The 22,236-nt window shown below is 37.2% G+C and overlaps 1 protein-coding gene across 1 annotated transcript in view; it reads left to right on the top strand.

Moving 5' to 3' along the window:
* The window catches only part of UTRN (utrophin), a 394,273-nt gene that overhangs the window by 149,804 nt on the left and 222,233 nt on the right, over positions 1–22,236 (top strand). The window contains exons 43-51 of the mRNA XM_075499063.1: positions 2,482–2,632; positions 4,005–4,180; positions 5,339–5,474; positions 7,654–7,803; positions 9,005–9,086; positions 10,683–10,888; positions 12,049–12,166; positions 15,672–15,877; positions 17,371–17,525. Coding sequence (XP_075355178.1) covers positions 2,482–2,632; positions 4,005–4,180; positions 5,339–5,474; positions 7,654–7,803; positions 9,005–9,086; positions 10,683–10,888; positions 12,049–12,166; positions 15,672–15,877; positions 17,371–17,525 — 1,380 coding nt within the window. The remainder of the gene's footprint in view (positions 1–2,481; positions 2,633–4,004; positions 4,181–5,338; positions 5,475–7,653; positions 7,804–9,004; positions 9,087–10,682; positions 10,889–12,048; positions 12,167–15,671; positions 15,878–17,370; positions 17,526–22,236) is intronic.

The raw sequence follows: 22,236 nt of genomic DNA, 5'->3' as shown, positions 1-22,236 counted from the left end.
AAAAGGTCTACTGGACTAGCAACTTAAGCTAAAATGGTATGTAGCTTCCTGAATATATTAAGTGCTACAATTTTAATAGAAGGATATACTTTGATTAATGAAGACAATATTAGTATCAATATTAAAATGCTGTATTTTGGCATTGGTATTTTTACACCCTTTCTGTTACTAACAATAATTTTTAACCAAGTTTATTCTTGTTTTTCCCAGTGTTGCCCTAAGTATAAGCAAGAAGGATAGAAGACTCTATCTCCTTAACAATCTCTAGCTTTTTTCTATTTCTGGAGTGGGTGGGGATTTTGACAGAATTAGTCGAAACAGCATCTGAAGTCTGTGGCAAAAGATTGATTTAGTTTTCAGAGGTAGTAATGATTTTGTGATTGAGTGCCAGCTAAGTAGTTAAACCTTTGATAAAAGCTCTGATGTAGCCAAGCACAAGTTGAATTAAACTGTACTTAGCAAAGCTTTTAAGTGTTCAACTAAATCCGGTTGACTTCAGTTTGACGTGAACATATGTGTAAAGTAAAATGTGTGTGTGTATGTATGGGCTTAATGCTTTGTTGAGCTGTTTGTAACAATGCTGGTTCGCTAGTTCTGCTCCTTCTGCCATGGACTTTATATCAGTGCTAAAAGTGTTGGTGACTTGGGAATGAACTGTGGTTTGGAAGCAAGTGGATTCCTGCAGAGGAGGCAAGGAGTAGCCAAGTCTTGGTGGAGTGGTGACAGGACATTGGTACTTTTATCTTTCAGCTGAGGCAGTCTGTAGTGAAACAGCAGCATGTACATCTGGCTGAAAACTGGAGTGAAACTTCATCTCGTTGCTCAAAATATTGATGGAATGTAGGCTCACAACAGAAACAGCAGGAGTTAAAGCTTTGTATCTCAAAGCGTTCTCCTCTAAAGTTCTAAAATTCTGGATTCTGATAAAGTCACGTGTTCAAAACTCCCCCAGAAACTTTCATTTTGAGGGAAGCCAATAAAATAGTTTAAAAAACTATTTTAAGTGCTTAGAATACCTCTTCTCATTAAATGTGGAATGAGATACTGTCATGAGACAATATGTTCAGTTAGACTACAATGTACCTGAGAAATAACAGGAGAGTGAGATTTGGGGTCAGTCTGCAGGTTGGTCTAGGGTGTTGAATTGGGATGTGTGCAGGAAACTGAAATGGTAGAACTAGGAGGTAGGGTCAGAAAAATTTAAGTAGAAATTTTTTAAGGCTTTCTTCTCTATTAGAATTGGCCCACATGAAGATTGATAATAACAAAAAAGCCCTGTATGTGCCAAGAAATATGGATGTCTTGATAAAAATGAGATATAATTTTGATGAAAATAATCTCACTGGGAATTCTGGGATTGTTGAACTTAATTAGTGAAGAAAATAGATGCAGTGGTAGCTCTTTAAAGTTTGGTTGTGGATATCTTTGATGTTATGCTGCTAATTTCAGATTGCATGTGTATATAAGCAGTAACCCTGGAGTCTTTGCTGTTGGAATTGTTTAAGACAAAAATAATGGGCTGCAGATGAGATCTTCCCTCTGTCACATTAGAGGGTCCTCTGATGAGCAGGACACCTGGCCTCCTATGTCTTTAAGGACGACTGGTTTTATTAGTTTGGAATGGGATACTATCCAGTCTCTTGGCATTGATGTAGATTTCGTGTTGTTTGTCTCAAGTCCTGTGTCCTTTGAGACATCTGTCCTATTTGCTTTATAATGCTAACACAGAGTTAGCAATCTACAAATAGAAAGCAAGCCACTCTCTCTATGCCTTTCTGACACGTTTTTAATATTTAATGTTTATGGGCTGTTTTTGTTAGTTTGTTAATGTAGTAGAACTCTCATTTTAGTTAAAAACGACCTTCTGACTGTGATAATTCAGCCTGTTCCATGCTAGAAGAAGTTGCCCTTCAAGTTAAGCTACACGTTAATTTGAGGCTGCAAAGATGGTAATAATAATGAAATGCCTGGTAAATTATTGTGTGATTAAATTGTAGAAGACCTACTTATACAGGGCCCACTGGTAATACAGTCAGTTCTATATAATCAAAATCACCTTCACTTATTAAATTCCAGGCACAGGCACCCCATGGTTTATGAATTAAAAAAAAAAATAAAATCTGAGCAATTAATCATATTTCATGTTCCACACTGTCTGATATCTGAACCATTTTATAATAAAGAAGAAAAAGGTTTGGCAGACCAATTTGATGCAGCTAATCAATCTTTATTTTTTAAGTGATAGAAACAAAAGTTTGCTTAGGACTGCCCTTTTTTCCTTCAGCTGGAAGTTAATGACAGTGTGTGCTTTTGGCTTTTACCAGCTGCTACTACGTCAGGAAGCCTTCAGTACTTGGGCTTTTTCAACCAGGCTATATGCTAGCCTTTCTGTTTTGCAAGGAAAGTTACTCACTGGAGTAGGAATCGTAGCCTTTTCACCAAAATGGTTTGGATAATTTTCAATGCTTTGTTTTCGAACAGTTGCTTTGATAGAGCGATTGAGGTGTGGAGGCAGTTCCACTGTGATCTCAATGACCTCTCCCACTGGATAACAGAAGCTGAAGTGTTATTGGCCGATGCCCGTGGTCCAGATGGCAGACTGGAGCTGCAGACAGCTGGGCTTCATCAGCAGGTATGTATGATTTGTGCAGAAAACGAGCAAGATGGAGAAAGTCTCGATTTTTGTCTAAAATTCTAGTTTTCTATATAGACATACAGATTTGAAATGAAGCTGTTGCAATTACACTTTAAAAAGTGGTAACTCTTAAAATGTCTTTTTCAATTGCAGTTTAAAATGATTCTTGGGGAAGATCTCAAGTCCTGCTTATAGTATGGAGTTTTATGATGAGTCTTAGTATGGATGGGTTTGAGATAATTTGATAATTCAAATGTTGGCATAATTTTTGTTGTTTTATAAGTTTCGTTACAGCTTTACAAATGTTTATCAGTTAAGAAATCCAGATATTATTTCACTTACTTTCTACTCATAATTAAAAAAATGGACCCCAACAATGCTCAATTATAACTTAGCAAATCATTTTTTTTAAACTAATGACTTTGCAAGATCCTGCCTTGTATAAGCAATCCAGAAAAAGAGAAGATTCCAATTACAGATGTCTTAGGTTTGATTGTTTCAGACTTCAGTTCTGGAATTTAATTCCTTAATGTCTTTCTAGCTCATCATTATGGAAGAGCAGACTTTTCTGTTCAGCTAAACTACTTTATTTCCTTTTAAATAAGGAGAAGACAACCTAACTTTAAGGATCAGATTTTTTTTTTTTTTTTTTTTTGAATAATCGTTATCCAAGAGTTAGGTATGTGTTGCTAAAGAAGTGTGTGTTCTACCTAACATACAGTTTGTATTTTATCCTTGTTGCTGCTTGGAGTTTTATTCTAGGGCATTTCCCTTCTCTTTCTTGAACCATCTTATTCCTGATCTAGTTGCAAAGAAATTTTTACTAACAATGTAAGGTTTTTGTAGTAGTTAGGGATATTTGAAGGTTTGATTCTGACATCTTCTGACTTCCTTTAGTTTCATGGATTTTCTGTGATGTCTGGGGACCACGGCAGCACAGCCATAATTATCCTAGCCCTAAGTTACAGAAATAGTCAAGGGCATAGGTTATGAAAAGAACTGGTTAAAAAAAAAAGTCATACCATCTGTTAGCACTACTAGAAAGTGATGTACATTAAGAGGAAAGGAATCAAATGTGAGTGCGGATTCTAGCACTGATGGTTTAAATGAATTCTTGTGATCCTAAGTAGTATTCGGCAGCCTATTCTGTGTCATCATCTTTTTATGACACGCATTAGAAAATTGAACTAGATTCAACAACAGACTCTTAACTTAAATCAACAGCATCCAATTTTAAGTCAGATGGCTTTAAGTGCCTGTTTTAGTAAAATAATATGCACCCAGGATTCATCCTGCATATTGTGAGCCACAGATCAAAGTCACTTTAGGTCAGTAATAAAATTCTGTGTGGCTTTTATGTTTCTGACAGGAACTTGAAGAGGGAGTCAGCAGCCATCAGACCAGTGTTTTAGCATTGAACAGAACTGGGGAAGGGATCATACAGAAACTGTCTGCTACAGATGGGAGCTTCCTGCAGGAGAAGCTGGCGGGATTGAATAGACGTTGGAAAGCAATCACCGCGGAGGTCATGAATAGACAACAGAGGTAATAAGTTAATCAGAAATTTGGATGTCTTGACCAGATGTGATGAGTAGAATCTCATTTAGAAGACTCTGGAGGAGATAGTGCATTCTATCACACGCTGTCATTAATCTGAATTTTCCTGACATTCAGACCTCTGTGTTCTGAACTGTCTTCTAATACCAGATTCTCATAAATGCACCTGCAGTTGACTGCTTAGCGAGTCTGTGTTTAACACAATCCCCCAAATGACAACCACAAAACTTCTTTTCTTACAATTTTCCTTTGTTTTTAAAATCATGTCATTGCTAAGCCAGACTTTTTTAGGAAGGAATACTCTACTACTTTCTCTGGCTGAAGCTGAACTGCAAGTACATTACCTTGATTTCTATTTTTACATTGTCAAAGATGCACTAATTGGAACACTTGTATTCTTCTTGAATTTCCACAGTACTATAAAATGACATCTTTAGGTCTGTGTTTGCAACGATTTAATCTATCTGACTAGGTATTTTCTGCACAAAATGAAAATCCATTTTGAAGTAGCCTTAAATTTACTTCAGAAGATCAAAGAGCAAGGTTGTCCAAGATAAATATACCAATTTTCAGTTTATCTAGGAATATAAGGTGTCCCCCTGTTCTGACTGCTAAAAAATGTGTAAGGATAAATCCCTGGAATGAACAGTTATTTTGAGGGGATATTTATATAACTATATGTTTTTAACATCTCCTGATAAATCTTACTACATTTCTAAATGTTTCTTAATTATTTAGCTTGAGAAATTCCCTTAGAGCTTTGTGTGATTTAGGGAATTTTTCCCTTGGGGGATTTAGGGACGTTTCTAATACTTTCACTAACAGTGGCCTTGTAGTGGCTTACAATGATTAGGCCTGAAGGTGGTGTCATATTGTCACTTACATTTAATGTTTTCTGCAGACTTTTAAAAGTCTATTTTGTGACTTTGGAACTGAAATTTATCTATTTTTAAGGTGGTAGAATTAATTTACAAGTATCTTGCATTTTAATGATGAGGATATAATCCTTTGAATACCAAAATGAATCCTTTAAAATGCTCCAACCACTGAAAAACACGTGACTGGGTTGCATCAGAAGCAATGTGGGACTGATATGCTGTGTTCACTGCAGAAATGCATGTGGATTTTTTTTTTTTCTTTTTTAAGGCTAAAAGGAGAGAATCAGCAGCTGATAGAGTACAGACAGAAGCTTGATGAGCTGCGTTGCTGGTTGGAAAATGTAGAAAATGCTCTGGACACGAGATTTACATTCAACCATGAAGAAAACTTGCGAGAATTACAGGCAAGATTGATTAGTGTGTATATGTGTATGCACATGTATGTCTTGCACAAAGTGTCAGGACATGGCTTTTGGGGAGGGGAATTTTCACATTGTAAATAGCCAAAGAAATATCATGGTTGTGTGAGACAGTTTTGTGAGGTTACTTACACAGGCAAGATGCATCCCGTAATGAAGTTGGGTTGAGTAGATAGCTATGTTATCTAGGCAGAAGATGGTGGCTATATGTCAGAAAGTGAGAAATATATGTGCAACTGATAAAATTTAGTAAGTGGAATTTCACCGGAGATAATGTCCCCAAGTCAACTTTATAATTGTCAAAACTTTAGCAAAAAGCCGATAAGCTTAAAATGGTGAGTAAGCATCATTGTCCCATTCACTGAGCAGCTTTAATACATGTGTAAGATTTTGTTTAACCTGCTTTTTAAACTATAAGGGTTTTGGTCACTTCAAGTAACTTGGGTGCATATCTATGTGTGTATTTTTCCTGTTTATTTTGTGTCTGGCTTTGACAGCAAGATATCTTTGGTTTGTAGGATGTGTGAAAGAAAATGTTTCTGGAATCCTAAAAGAATGGAAGGAGTAGTCAATCCAGCAAACCTGCTTGCTCATTTTTTTAAAAATTAGTAATTAAAAAAAACCCAAAAACCTCTGCTAGATGAAATCAGGTGGAAAGGCTTGAACTTCCTACAAATGTGTATAAACGATGTAAAGTAGTTGCAGTTGTGTTTGCCTAAACAAATTGTCTTGTGTCAGTTGAGTATTGGCTGTCTGACTGTCCTGAAAATTTAATTTTTTCTTGTCATCTACCTTAATATAGATACCTGAAGTGAAAGGTAGAACTGCAGTAAGGGGGCGAAAGAGCAGAATTTGCTAGAGAAACACCGGTAGGGAATTATTAAGTACCAATTTGGCCCTGTGAAAGCAGGAATGTGTGCGCAATTTTGGTTATATATATTAAGGAAAGGTGAGATTGCAATAGAACAGGTACTAAGTAAGATTGCTGGGCTTTTCAGGAGGGTGGAGAACTCCTCATCTGCAAAGAGACTTGGAGCTTTCCTTGTTTTGTGTAGTCAAATAAAGAACAGTGAGAAGGGATATGATGATGAGTATAAGAAAGCATAAGGAAGATGAGCTATTATTAGAGGCTGGTATTAGGGAAGTGGGAATGATAGCTGTTAACTGATCAGTCAGGAATAAATACAGTCTGGGAATGAGAAGGAGATTTCTAAATAGAGCTTCTGGAGCAGCCTCCAATTAAAAAGGATATAACATGTTTAAAAAAAAAAAAAATCTTAAGGTACACCCTTGAAAATTTAGGAAAGGCATTATTTGGTATAGTGCTTATTGTAGCAGGGTACTCTGTTCAGTCATCTCCCTTCCAGGCCTGTGTTCCTGTTACTTTACTATGCACACCTCCATAATACTTGTGTAACAGACATTAGTATACATATTGGGGTGGATAAATAAGATGTGTACTTGCTATTGTAATTTTTTTATTCTAGTGCTTTAAAGACAAAGTTTGTGATTCCTACTCCACAGTGCTCGTGGTCTATGGGCAACTGATAGCATGGTTGACTGAAGTCAGTGGGAATCCAAGTATAAGCTTTTCTCTTTTGCAGGATCTGACCTGCATTTTCATGTTTAAAGAGAAAGAAGGCTATGGGAGATTGATCAAAATGAAGTTGTAAGGTTCTGTTTAGTTTTTAAATACCTTTAGAGTACATTTCTGTAAGAGTAAAGTACCTTGCAGTGATCTACCATATACTTGTATAATGCATGTCAGGAATGGGCCTTTAGTTTTTAATTTTTTTTAAAAACAAATGCAGGCAACAATTTTGATTGGCAGTATGTTGTGTTTTGGATACACATGGTACATCCAGAGGTGATCAAACAGAAGCATCTTGTGAGATGAGAATCAGCGTGCATGATATGAAACTGTATAGGTACCTTGGCTATTTGCAGTTTTGCAGGGTTTTTATTCCCAGTTAGCAATAAATGTTGATATTTGAATAAATGTTTTAGGAATTTCTAGATAGAGCGTAGAAACCAAAATAGAAGCTTTTCTATTATATATTTCCAGGGAAATTTCTAAATATTGGAGTTAAAGGAAAGCCCCCCCCCCCTTTACTTAAGCATGTATGCATTTTGCTTCAGTCTAAAACTCTTCTGTCCCTTTTAGGTCTTAAGTGAAGAGATGGAAGTACAGGAAGACAAACTGGAATGGCTGAACAGAACTGAACCTGAAGTGCTTTTGGATAAAAATGTTGATCTTCAGGAAAAAGACAAACTTTCCGATTGCCTGCAGTCCCTCAACGTGAGGTGGAATAAGGTGTGCGTTTCTTCAGCATTGGGCACCTGAAGTCGAAAATATAATGGTGTACTCAGAATGGTTGTTTTCCTTTCCACGTGTCTGTGACATGTACATAAAATGTCCTGGAAGCCATGCAGGCATGTTCAGGAAATGTGCCCCAATCCATGTATATGTGAAAACACTGGTGGATACTTTTCCATCAGAATGAGTTAGTTTAGTTAGCTTAGGATTTTTGTTGATTTTCTTTTGTATTGGCTTTCTTTTAAACAGCCAGATCAAAAATATCTCACTTATTTGAGGCAAACAGTAAAGTATTAATTTGAAATTGAGATAATCATAATAAATCTTCGCTGTATAGGAAAGTTGGATGTTTGCAGCAGTTGAGGAAAACAAACGAAGTTGTGGTAAAGCTTAGTGAGAAAAAGCTTATCAAGTGTGTCTGGAATTCTTCTTGAGTATAACTGCTGTAAACTAGAAACTCTAGTGTTCAATCTCATTGGCAAGTGTATGAGAAGAAAATAACTCGCTGGTTGGAGTAAAACCAGATTTTTTTTCAAGCAGAGCCTGGACATCCAAGTGAAAAAGGAATAGAATTATTTGGGATTATATTATGGATCAGGGAGGTAAGAATTTATTGGGGAAAGGGGCTTCTGATAGTTCAGGGAAAGAAAAAATATCTTTTTTTACCTATTCAGCCACGAAAATGGGGATTCCTCCCCCCCCTTTGTATATTACATTTCTATCACTGTCTTTTAAAAACTTTTAAAAAGCAAAGTAGGCAAATTTGTCTTCACTACAATAGAGTTTAGTGGTAATATTTTTTCTTTTTAAATTAATTCCCTATTTCTCTACTTTCCTGTCACTGATGACCACAAATCATGCTTTGCGTCGTCTTTCCTTCAAAGTGTACTCAAATAATGAGTCATAGCTTTGAGGATTAGGCGGTAAAAACCATGTAAACAACCTGTCCACAACAGTTCATTTTTTTTCTTTCCAAGATTTAGGTAAGACACTGGAATGTATTGAAATAACACTCTGAGTACCTCTTGGCATTTTTATTGTTTTTAAATGATACCTTGAAACAACTCATTGAAATATATCTGAGGCTTGCCATTGTAGCAAGCATGGTGTAGAATATTTTGTCTTCTAATAAGTGATGACTTTTTTGCTGTTAATATAGGTTGTCTTACTGTTTTTATTCCTCTCTGCTGGGCTGTAGGTGTTCAGAGAAGTGCCTGACAGGGTGAGAGAATTGGAGGCATTTGTTGGGCAGTCTTGTGTTACACAGACAAAGCCTTCTGGTGAGTGATCAATCCTTCTGTTGTGCTTAATTGTATTGAGTTGAATCCTGTTTGTGGTCAAAAATAATCCAAAAAGGAAAACCTTCCCTATGGACTTAGACAAGTGGAAATAAGAAATGTTGTCCATCACTGTACATGGGGCTACCTTCATGTTACTATGGGAGAGAGAGGGAACGTATGGTTAGGAAAAAAGTCACCCTGCAGTTCAGGATTGAAGGAGTCCTTTGGAGTTCCCCTAAGAGTTTTGAAATGGAGGAATGTTTTAGTAAAGCTTAAGCCTCCTCATCAGGAGCCAGTGTACTAGGTGTACAGAATAGAAACCAAAATATCTATGTTTGTGAAAGCCTGGTTTCCTGTGGATTTGTGCCTTGTGGTCGTGCCTTTTAGTAATTAAGATCCACTAGAAGCTTTTCCTACAGCTAATTATTTGCGAAGTATCTCCTGCATGCAGATTATATGCAGTCCTAGAAATAAGGGCCATTCTGCATCTTTCTGCTCAGCAGGGACACAGATAGGTCTTTCTCATCTGCTAGATACTTATCTTCCTCAGTCTTGTAGGGGAAGCTGTCTAAATATGATACATTCTTGTATCAGACACTGACAGTGGCCGTCTTCTCAAGTTGTTAGAGGCAGATCAGCAGATACAGAGTATAAACAAGATGCCCAGGTCTCTCTTTTAGAAAACTAGGTAAAAAAGACAGCCCTTGCCTGAAAGAATTTGCAGCTTGAACTTCAGTAAAATAACACTTTTTTTTCCAATTCAGCAGCAGTAAACAAAATTTAAAGGAGGAAACCCAACTTTTGTTTAAGCCTTTCAAAACTTTGATTCAGCTTGTTTTCCTTTCATACAGGGTGTTTGTTAAATAAAGCTCCTGTATTTCATTGCTTGAGGCAAGCGTTTTAATATTCATGCTCCATCTTCATTTAACTTAGTGGTTTCTTGGAACTAGAACACAACCAAACACAGCTTCTGGAGTGAATCTTACTGTTCAGCTCATTCCTCGCTTCTTTGCAGTGTCAGGTTAAAAAGATAGAAAGGATGGGGCTGAGCTAGTGGGCATCTGCCCCTTCTTAGGACAGTTGTGTTTTGCTAAGTCCATGAAGCATCTATTGGAGTAACTCGACTTACTTGTGCTTAAGTGAATTCCAAGCCAAGAGTGGGGAAGACGTTTCTGCCACATAATACAAAAGTGAGGAAGACAATCTTAGACATTTATCTTAAATGAAAGGATTATTTTTTATGCTTGATAAGGGTCAAGTCCCTTTCATGTCAAAGAGTGTTTAGCTTCACTCCATTAGATTTAATGTCATTTTGCCTTTGCAAGTTTTCTTCTTGTTTGTATTTAGGCTGGATCATTTGGGTGAGTCTTTGGCATGCAATGAAATAATTAATAGCCTTTTAAAAAAAAGGCAAAAGGGATTTCTGATTGCTTAGTTTCTGGTGGTTAAAATGGCTCAAATACAAAATTTGCCGTGCTTTCTCCGTAGATGCTGTTGCATATTTATAGGAATTACAAAAAAACCCCTGTAATTCCCACAATTGTGCATGTGGCTGTGACTTTTTTTCTTTAACAAAAACCCCAAACTCTGTTTCAGATGTCCAAAAGGTGGTGCTAGTATCTTCTTCATTGGAAATTCCTGTTCAGACTCAGCAGCCTTTGGAACTTTCTGCACCTGCTGATCTGGATAAAACTACAACTGAGCTGGCTGACTGGTTGGTATTGATTGACCAGATGCTCAAGTCAAACATAGTCACCGTGGGAAATACTGAAGAGATCAATCGGACTATTGCACGAATGAAAGTATGTGCTTTTGTGAAGGCTAGTGGATTGGAAAATTAGCTCATACTTTAATAGCTTGTAGATTCAGTAAAGAAATTAAATGTGTTTTAAAAAAAAAAAAAAGAAACTGGCTGCAGTAAATGCATAACTTGAAAATTATACTTTAAATGCTGTCATTATTACAATCCTATCCTCTCTACTATTTCCTGTTAATTCCTGTGTCCTTATGTGAGCTAGGCACTGCCTTGTTTGTTTGTTTGTTTTAAGCAAAGCATAAGAGAATACCTCCTGAAAATGACACCTTTTTGGGAATGTATGGATAGCTTATGCTGAAGACTTTGGAGCAGCTTCTTATTTGCTTGGAAAGTGACCTTTATGATCCACTGGTTTCTAATGGGTTTTGTTATGTTGTATTTGGACTAAACTAATTTCCAGAGACATGCTAAAATGATTAAAAGTTGTAACATAAATGCTTATGATGTAAATATTGGTTTCTGTTGATAGTTCCTGCTATGCTGAGCCATGACTAAGGGCAATATTTGTACGATGTATGCTACCATTAAGGTTCATTTTATTTGACTTGATATCAATTAACATGAGTAACTGTAGAGTAAAAGCTGCAGGCTAAACAAGTGCTAAACTGTTTCTGTGGGTGTCTAACATAATCTGGAATTTGAAAGAATAATGTGATGTACAGTAACTTTGGAAACATTTTCTTTTAACTGTATAATACCTGTAATATGGGGTTCTGGTGCATTGCCATAGTGAAATAACTACCTTTTTTATACAATATATAGTCTGGTTGTTCCTCCCTGTTCTTTTCCTTCTTCATCTCTCTCTCCCTCCCCCCCTATATAAATGATCAGAGCTTGTTAAGAGGAAAATAAGTTATGGGAGAGTGAAAAATAGATATTGGAAAATATTGCATGATAACTGCAGTAACTGTGTGGTTTGTACAGGTTAACCTTCACCTCTGGATTTTCAGTGACTGTAATTCAGAATATTTTTGCTTTTTAAAACAGTGCTGTAATACTGTGACAATTAAAAGGTTACAATAATGATGAGAACAGCCATCTACTTGTGGCAACACATACATGTTTTGTTTTATCTACAAATAATACAGATGATGTTAACTAAATTCTGGTTTTTGGACTTAAAAATCTTATCCTAATTCTCAACAGATAACAAAGGCAGATTTGGACCAGCGGCACCCTCAGCTTGATTCTGTTTTTACATTGGCTCAGAATTTGAAAAATAAAACTTCCAGTTCAGACATTAGGACAGTGATCACAGAAAAATGTAAGTGTCTCCATTCTGTGTTTGAAAATACAATGTTTCCATGGCAGTAAAAAAATCTTCGTATCTTTCTATTAAACTCTTGATTTTGAGCCTAGCTGAAGTTGCCTTCCTTGAACAAACTGAAAACTTAGCAGTTGAGTGGCTTTCACGCTAACAGTCTAATGAAAATTCCTTGAAAAAGAATTGCCACTTGTTTTCTTGAGGGGACGTTTTTTCAAGTACAAAGGTAAATATTTTTGCTGGGATTTCAAAATATCTTATGAAGAATTTGAGTTACTTGGCAGCCACAGACCCAGGGATGAGGATTTTTTATTTATTGATAAAAGGAACTAATCGTGTATCTTTATTTTTGTTGAGCTATGATGCACTGCACAGTTAGTGAAAATCATGAATGTATCGACTTAGGACAGTAACTTTGTGTACATACTTTTGAAATTGTTGACTGAGAATTAGTAGAGCTTTTAAGTCACTGATACTGTACTTGAAAATTGAGTTTCCAGTTTAAAGGTCCCCACTGCCTTTGAAAATTTCTTTTACTGGTACTTAAGGAAAGAAAACACACAACTGACAGAATTAGAAACTAAGGGACAATGTATTCTTTGAACTCTTAAGCTTTGCCGGTTGCTAAGATTAGAATATTCATGGAGCAGGAAATATCACAGTTAGAAGTAAAAATGGAAAGATATATTTCCTTACGTTCTCCTCTGCAATGTAGTTTTCCTTTACTACACCTACATGAATTTCTTTCGTGTCCATAAGACCTGCTGGAGATAATCAGGGGGTCAGATAGCCCACAGGTGTGTTAAAGGGTCTGATGAGATGGCACCTGCTGTGTATGATTCACCAGAGCTATGGATTGGTAGGGGAGGAAGATCCAAAGAAGCTAAAGAAACTTTTGTAGGGCATGAGTTTTGCAGGTGGTCAGGTGGAAACTTGTGGGAGGATAGTAACTATGTAGTCCATGGGAGTCAGTCAACAAGGGGAGATCTGGTCAGTCACAAAACATTCTTGATTCTTCAAAACAGGTGAACAAGGAATAAAGGAACAGTATGTTGAAAATTTGAGTTCCCCTATAGTCATGCCCATCCAAGGTGGGAACAGAGAAGCTGTGTATGCTGCCATGGATGAAGCTTCCAGTAGATACCCTAGATGTGTGTGAAGATTTTGGTATCTGTCATGAAACATGAAAAAACTGAAGGTTTTGTTGCTACTGACATTTGGAAAGAAAAGTTTGCTCTTTGAAGAGAAGTGAGGCTCAGGACTGCTTTATGCACCTTGTTGTTTAAACACTGAGGGAAATATACCAATGTCCTACAAACTCCTGTGAGCCTCCTGTATGTTGTTAGATGAAGCCTAATTACTCAAATAGCTAGGAGCACAGAAATAGAGAAAAGCTTCCTTGTCTGTAACTTCCCTCCCAATTACTGCATGGACATTGAGAATTAAAACCACAGCCTCATCAGGAATTCTTTCCAACATTTCTGCCTTTGATACCAGACTGGTGCCCCTGACAACTTTTTCTGGGAACCTACCTATTGAACCCACTGAATGCTGAGGCTACCAAGAATTTCACTATTTTTCTGTCCTGTTTTGGTGGAGGCTGGAGAGAGGGGAAATAGTCAACAGTGCAGAGAGTAAGGTTAATGTGGACATTAATAGGGAAAAATATATCGAGAAATATTCTTTCCATAATAATAATACTACTATGTAAACATCAAATACCTAGCCATTTCAACCAAGTTGCTGTTGTAGGCAGCTGTTTCTCAGGGATATTTTTTCCTTCCAGCTTTGTGGGGAGAGCCTAAACACTTAAGAGGTTTATCTCTGCAGTTCATTAGCCAGCATACAGGGTTATAGCCTTTTTTCACTCCTGTTTTTGCTTTTGCTCTTTTGGTGAAACCACTGGTCTCTCCCAGCAGCTGCTGGTTTCCTTTGAACATACTCTTTATCCAAGGTAGTAACATCTTTTTTTTTTTTTTTTAATTTTTTTTTTTTTAATGAAAACCCATTCTATTTGCTGTTGGGTTACTGAAGCTTTCTTCTAAGTTCTCATTCAGCATGACCTACGTCATGCCTGAAAATTAATCCAGAAGTTGCCTGTGGGTTGAAACTGACGAATCTATATTGCACAGATTATTGGGTTTGTCCACCAGTAATACAGTTACTCTGGCAAGCGGGCTTTGCTGCCACAGTCTGAGAGCTTTGTGAAACTAAATAGAATATTGTTGAACGTATTAAAATTGAGAACTTCCCAAGCAGATCAAGTATAATGGCTTTGTATAATTGTAAAAGGTTAAAAAAAAAAAAAAAGCAAAGTTCACTGAAGTGGTTTTAGCTTAAGCACAACCTTTGGCATTTTTACTTCATGGAAGATTGAAGTGACACCTGGGTATCAAGTGTGCTAGTTTTCTAATAAAATTGCATACTTACTGGTAAGATAAATATATTGGATGTGCTACATGCTGCCTTCCTGTTGCTGCTCAGAGTACAGATATACTCAAGAAATCTAGCTTAGATTTTTTTGTTTTGCTTTTTTACATTTGCTTTTTTGCTCTTTAGTTCTAGTGATATAATGTGTTCCTGATAACTGTCATGACAGGTAATAGGGAAACCTGTTTCAACCTCTGTAGACTTTCAAGTAATATGCTTTTTTTTTATGGTCTGTAAGCATGAAGAAAAAGGTATGATGCTATTCATTTCTCTCCAAAGGCAGACTTACTGCTTTCCCTGACACACTGTTTTTTGTCCTAGGTTCTTGTCATGTTATTTTTTTCACCCGTTGTTTATTAAAGGTTAAAGCCTGTTTATCGATCATGTAATGTAACTATTTATTAAGAGAGGAACGGGATACTTGAAGGAAATGGGGTGTAATCAGTAACTTCTCTGTTCTGCTGCGTAATCTACATAAGCCTGTAGAAACCTGTGGTGGAATGAAAGTGCCAAAGTAGGTTGTTAGTGGAGTGTTTTCTACCTTGGCCAAAATTGTAGTACAGGTGCCACTAGACTGCTTTCAACACACAGTGGTCTGGAAAGCTTAGTTCACTTTGTATAACCTATCCAGATCTAAACAGTATTTATTTATTTATTTGTTTGTTTGTACTGGTTTAAGTTGCAGGTGCACAAAGATGACTTGCTGGTATAGCCATCACCCTAAAATTGTGCTCCTTGAAGCCTTGCTGCTGGCATATCTCTGCAGTGCAGCTGCGGCAGATTTGCCTCCCACATGTGTGTACTTAAAAAGTAAAATAACGCCTTTGGAATATTCCAGAAATAATAGTCGTTACCTGTATGCTGACCTGCTTAAACGAGGGGTAGCCAAACACCTGCATTTTTTGTTTGCTTATGTGAATGTGTAAACTACATGGGGAACTAAAATACTGAACATGGAAACTACTGTATTTGAGATTGAATTATATTATTGCCTCTTGCCCTGAGAATTAAGTGGTGGTTATGGCTACTTGTTTGTTTGCCTCAGGTTTTTCATATTCTGTATTGTCCTCCACAGTGGAGAAGGTGAAGAACCAGTGGGACAGTACCCAGCATGGCGTGGAGGTGCGGCAGCAGCAACTGAAGTACATGCTGACAGACAGCATGCAGTGGGATGAGCAGAGGCAAGAAATGGAGCACCTCATGGAGCAGTGTGAGATCCGTCTGCGTATGCTCCTGCAGGCCCCAAAAGAGATGCTTGCCAAACAGATTTCAGACAACAAAGTAAGACCATCTACAGTTCGCCCCCGCCCCAGACTCAATCTATGTAATGCTACTGGATTCAATTGATGTGCGAATATACAGTTTAGTTGTAGGACTGATTTGGCAATTCTGTCTCTTTTTGGGCATGATATATTCTAAATTGTCTCTATTTTTTTTATATATCAGACTTCCTGAGAATTGCTTTCTGGGAGGGAAACAGGTAGCATGTGTGCATATGTGTGTCTTTTTGTAAGTGTAGTTGAAATGAGTCTAGTGTAGCATCAAACGAATTATATTATGCAAAAAGCTTGAACCTCAGACCAATAAAAGTTTAATCATACAGCCACAGTATGCAGCATTTCTTCATAGAAACCTATTAACAGTAGTTTAGTAAATCCAGGAATGAACTAAGTTATTTAAAATTATCCTGAATTTCACTTCTGATGGGTGCCAGGTGTATTCAGAATTTTTTTTTTTCCATCCCATGCAATCTTAGCTGCTTTTCATATCCCAGCAAACCTGCTGTGATAAATCAATAAGTCTGATGTCCTTTGTCCTGGTGGCTGTCAGAAAAAGGGCAGGCTGTAGGTGGCACAGGATAACTAGAAAGACAAATCGGTGAGGAGGGGATCTTATCAGTGAGGTATTTAGAACAGGGCTATAATACAGTTTAAAAAAAGGTGTGTGTGTATATACACACACACACACATATATATATATATTCATGAAGGGACAATGTAGGGGTGCAGCTGGGTATGGAAAGAAGCAAGGAGTATGATTGTGAGAATTCCTCACTGATCCATAGCTATTTTGGTAAACAATAAAATTGTGTACTTTTCATTGTCTTTCTCTACGTGAGCAGGGGACTGGAAATGGACTATTAGGTCTGCTTTGCTTTCTTAAGTGAAAGTAGGCCTGTGCCCAAACACACAGTACAGAGATCATAAGATACACCTGGACATATATTTATATATATGCAAATATATTTTTTCATTTAGAATAATCTTGAGTTCAGGATTCTGTGAAGTCAAGGCATCTTATGAATATCCTGCCACAATAAGCAAACACATATAATATATTTTCTTCATTTAAAAACAAAAAAAGCCCATAAAACAATGAAATCAAATTTTCATGCTGCGCACTTCATTTATGGCACTTTTAGCTGCCGCTTATCACTATTATCATAATTTAAAATTATTCATGCTACTAAAAATATGGAAGCAATTTTACTTCTGTTGCCAGTAAAACACAAAGAGGATTCTTCTAGTCTTTGGCAGTTCTAGCAAATGTAATTTTTCCTCACCTATTTGTGTTTTAATTGGTTCATTGTCAGGACACTTAGTATCTGTAAATTTTCTTTTTAAGATTTTTTTTTTTCCTAGATGAAAAATATATTTTTTTTTGCTTAAAAAGAAAAAAGGAAAAAGGAGGGGCTTATAATATGATAAAATGCATAATATGAAAAATAGTCTGATTTTTATTTTACTCTGTCTCATTCTGGAATTGCTTTTTAGCTGTTAGTACAGGATTTGCATAGAGGTGACATCACGGTAGCTGCATTCAATGATCTTTCTAATAAACTTCTTCGAGAGTATCGTGATGATGACACAAGGAGGGTGAAGGAAACCACTGACCAAATGAACACTTGTTGGGTTAATTTGAACCAAAGGTAATTACAAGGTTTCACTCTATATGTAGCTGTTTGTGTCTTAAACTTGTAGCCTACGTGTACATATGCATTGCAGTCTCTTCTTCTCTGTCTGCTTTACTCTCGCATTTAGGGCTACTGTGGGTAATTAGTCAATTACAGTGAAGCTGTTTTGAGTTTTGATGATGGAAATTCCCACAGTTCACCATGGAAGGCTTCTATAGGACTTCTCATTTATGTGGTGTTTTTTTTTTAAGGGGGGGAAGTACTACTTTCACGTTTCATCTCATGTTTGCCTGTGGCTATTATTCTCTAAGTGTCTTTGAACAGTTCCTCTCCTGTTCCTTGATGCTGGTATGCTTTATGTATTTGTAGTTTGTTGCTGTGCTTTGTTTCATAAGGCTGTAAGTATTCAGCTTGGTTTTCCAACGCATTAATTCATTATGGCCTTTCATCTAATGGAACTTTCCCTGAGTGGGGCTGCGCTTTGGGTTCCTGAGTGCGATGCTTCTAGCACTCCTATCTAGAAAATACTTGAGCTATAGGAACTGAGACTTACTTGAAACTTACTTCTTTCTATTCATCCTCTATTAAGACATATTTGCAAATATGTCTTAATGAAAATATGGTATTTCCCTATGCATAATATTTTTTCCTGCAAGGTAATCTAATCTCTGCAGAAATTCTTTTTAGTATTTGGTAGACAATTAACATTTAGAATAGTGTCTGACTCAGTGCCTGCAGCTTAAAGGATGATATGCTTTGTGGTTAGAGGGACAGAAGAGAAAATTGATCCTGTGTGTATATGGGAGTGGGGGAGATGACAACCAAAGTCTGTCTGTCTGTATGTGTGCATGTAAAAGGGGCAACTGCTTTTGTAACGAGATGTCAGTTAAGGGAATAAAAATCCTAAGTAATAAAGCCTCTGAAGTTGATTTTATATCCTGGGGAGTGAGAGGAGGAGAACTTTGCAGTGGCAAGAAGTAGGTAATGAAGGAAGCAGAGTAGAATGTCGTCTTACCCTTCTTTGGAGGAAAATGGTACTTCTGTCATTTTGCACTTTTGATGTGACAGCTGGTTTCCTGGTTATGTCCATTGAGAGATGAGGTACAAAATAAGCAAAACTTTGTGTGGCTCATTCCATGTGATATTTGAGAGAGAAAAAAAATTTGTTAATCTCTAAATGTTTTGAGACATAAGATAGGATTTTTTCAAGTGAGTAAAACATTTCATAATTATTCCATGTGATGCGGCCAACTTCTTTTCATGGTTCTTCAGAAAACTTCCAGTAGACTGTGGGAAAGGCTTTGGCATATGACAAAACTTCCTTGTTTTTTTACTTTTACTTTTTCTGAACTAGGTCATAGTGATGAGGTCATCTCCTGAAATGGCCCTTCCTGACCATTCATTTGCATTAAGATTAGGGACTGCAGCATTTTCACCCTCAGATCATCCCTTCTTTCCTCAAAGTAAACTAATAATTTTTCCAAAATTGCCATTAACTTCATCTGAATGTCATGATGACATCTGGGGATGAAGATGCAATTAGAGGGTGGGGGGAAACAGCTCCTTGTTGGATTAGCAGTAACAGTAGACTACAGCTCTGTAGTAGTCTCATTCACATTCAAACGTTGCAGTGTTTTGGCTAGAACTGGCATAAAACTGTCCAGCACTCAGAGCAGGTGACCAGAAAGAAGAGCTCCTGCCTGGAAGCCTCTAATTATTTTTGAATCTGCTTAAAGTCTGGAATAATAAGCATTCTGTTGTGTATAACTGAAGCTCCTCAATTATCACTGGGGCTACTGTTTTGCAGTCTGCAGCCTTAGGAAGATGAGTATCTGCTTTGTTTTTTAACTAGGGACAGAATGTAAAGGAGAACTCCAAGAGCCAGTGGGTAGCCAGAGTGTGGAGCTGCTCAACCTAACACCATGGAGCAGCAGAGTAGAATTAAAAGGGGAGAATGTGCAGTGAAAGCACCTTTTCAAGGGAATGAAGGTTTTTATAGTTGCTTTAAATGCAATAAATGGAAATACTAGTGAATCTTGAGTGACAAGGCTTACTTCTTGTGGCAGATCTCAGGACATGCAGGGGCTGTACACGGAGCACACGTGGCCCTAGGGCTTCTGTAAGCGCAGATCTGTATTTGTAGCATAATGCTTTAAAATACCAGTTTGTTCCCATGCTTGGAGGCTGTGGAAGGCATCCTTAGTAACATCACCTGGGAGAATCACAGTCCTGAATAGCCCAAGAACATTACCAGGAAGACTGTAGCCAAGGAATGTAAGGTTGAAGGAGCTTATTTTAAAACTGTTGGCATTAAGAGATTGAAGCTCCCCAGCTTGACATTGTGTAAATTGGATACTCTGCCCATTGGCTATTTATGTTCTATTTTTACACTTTAGGGTGAAACTGTAGTAATTCTGTGTGTTTTTGCTGCCTCAGTAATGGATTATAGTTGCTGTCTGTACTGTCTCAGATGTTGTTTTCTGACTTTCTTTTATCACACACTTGTATGCATTGCAGATTTTCAGTTTAAATCTGAAAAAATAATTGGGTGGAAGAGAAACCTGAAACAGTGCCATGAAAACTTTAAATAGTAGAGCTACAATTTTCTTTTTCTTGGACATGTCGTTGCTAATAGAACCTGCTTAGACCTTCTCCACTATCACTGTGTTAAGTGAAGTTAGCTGCATTTGTAAAGAATTCTCCAGGTTCTCCTTACATTTAATACTTACATCCTGGAAGGACCTTCTGTCTTTTGAGGCTGTTCTGATTGTATTAGAATTCTTTGAAAATCTGAGTAATCTTCTTATATCATGGGGTAGTCGTTAATCTGCAGTACAGAATTCTCCATTTTCTATTTTAGATTTGTGGCCTTTACTGGAAGGAAATGACAGTATTTGTGTCTGCTCTGTAAAAGCGTTGCTTGCTACTGCTATACAGGTCCTCTTTAAAAGCACCCATGTATACTTAGTACATCAGTTGTAAATCTGTTAATTTATGCTGCTGGAGTACGTATTTCGTGAAAAGAATGATTTTCAGCTTTAATTTAAATATAACGACAGCAGTGGGACTGTAATAGGATTTGATTTTTTCCTTTAATTTCAACCAAGCAGGAAGTTTGAGAAATTAAAACTTCAGGCTGAAGACAACATTCTTCAATGAATGTTATTAGCTACAAAGTTCAGGTTGTCTCAATTCCCATCTGGTACATCAGTACTTAGACTTAGAGATCTGGGTCACTTACAGTGTTTTATTCTTTGGGGCTTTTCTTTTTCTTTGAAGGTCACCTTTATTACCAGTCTGTTCTTCCTGTTTTCACTCCTGTTCTTCCACCTTTGGCCTTAACCTCCTGCTAGGGAAGAAGATCCCTGCAGAGGGAGAGGGTTTTGAAGTCAGAGCTCATAACTGCTTTTACTTTACATTTTTCTCGCAGTTCCTTGGTGTGCTCTAATTTTTGAGCTGGTACTTGTTACATTTTCTAGGCAATATCTATCGAACCATTTGTAATCCCTAGCGTGCTATTTATTATTTTTTCTCAAGAGTGGGTGAAGCATTCCGGAGCTTCAAGTGAACAGCAAGAATGAAGGCTTCTTGCCCTGCTAGTCATTTACTAGTAGCCAAAACTTGGGCGTGCATGAAGTCAGGAATGATTCGCCCAGTCTTATTTTGGATAAAGCAATTATTAACAAGTGACATAAGACCTAAGCTCCTAAAGTGGGGCTTGCAACACGGTCTTTTTGCAAGTAGTCTCTAGAAAATTCAGTTGATTATGCTAATACTTAGGAATGTAGGCCTTGCAGAATTGGGGTTGCATGAGATTTTCTTACTGCCCTTGAAGGAAAACAGCTTTTCCTTGCATCTGTCTTTTCTGATGTGCTAGTAAACCAGAATACCTGCTTTGAAACGTCATCCTGAATGGTACTGAACACCTGCAGCTTCTTTTCTAAAAAGAATATTTTAACTACTTGTGAAATTCATTATTCTAAACACAGTGATTCCCTAATCCTGCTGAGCAGTACTGTTGTCACAGCATGGCAAGGAGGAAAGAAAGTCTAAGTAGAATAGGAGGAGGCAGAAGACACATAAGTTTGATGGGCCTGTCTGGAGAAACACGTTCAATTCATGTGAAAATATCAAATACTGAGTGTTTTGGCCTTGTCTTACTTGAAATTAAATATCCCTTTACCCCTGAAATCTTACAAGATTGTTAGTGCTTGATGTAAAAATAAGATTGAACTTCCTACTTATTTAGCAGCAGCATTCTAGATTGTAGCCCTGTTAGGGATTTCTGTACAGTACACTGGTGTGGGACAGCTTGTTTCTTTCTTTTGTCCTGATTTTGGGAAAAGGGATACTTCAGAATAACAGCTTCAGATGGATGAAATTTAGCTTGTCATGCTTTAATTAACGTTGTTAATCAGAGCTTTTAAAATTGCTGGCTATAACAGTTTCCCATCTGAGTTTCATTTCAATGACAAGGAAAGAGTTCTGTTACGCGGAAGTATAATGTGATCTTTTTTCCTAGGATATCTTTTGAAATTGCTTACCAACAATATAATCCAAAGGTTTTAAATGAGTTCCTTACATTGTAAAAAATCCTCTTACAAACACTTTTGTGTTGGTACCAACCAGAGATCTTTTGGATTGATTGAAAATTTGGACTACATTCTGCCAGTCTTTTTTTAGATTTAAGCATGCTGAGCATGGCTTGACTGTTATGACGGCAGTG

The sequence above is a fragment of the Mycteria americana genome, chromosome 3, assembly GCF_035582795.1.
Source record: "Mycteria americana isolate JAX WOST 10 ecotype Jacksonville Zoo and Gardens chromosome 3, USCA_MyAme_1.0, whole genome shotgun sequence".
Taxonomy (NCBI): domain Eukaryota; kingdom Metazoa; phylum Chordata; class Aves; order Ciconiiformes; family Ciconiidae; genus Mycteria; species Mycteria americana.
This window is presented reverse-complemented; position numbering and strand designations above follow the sequence as displayed.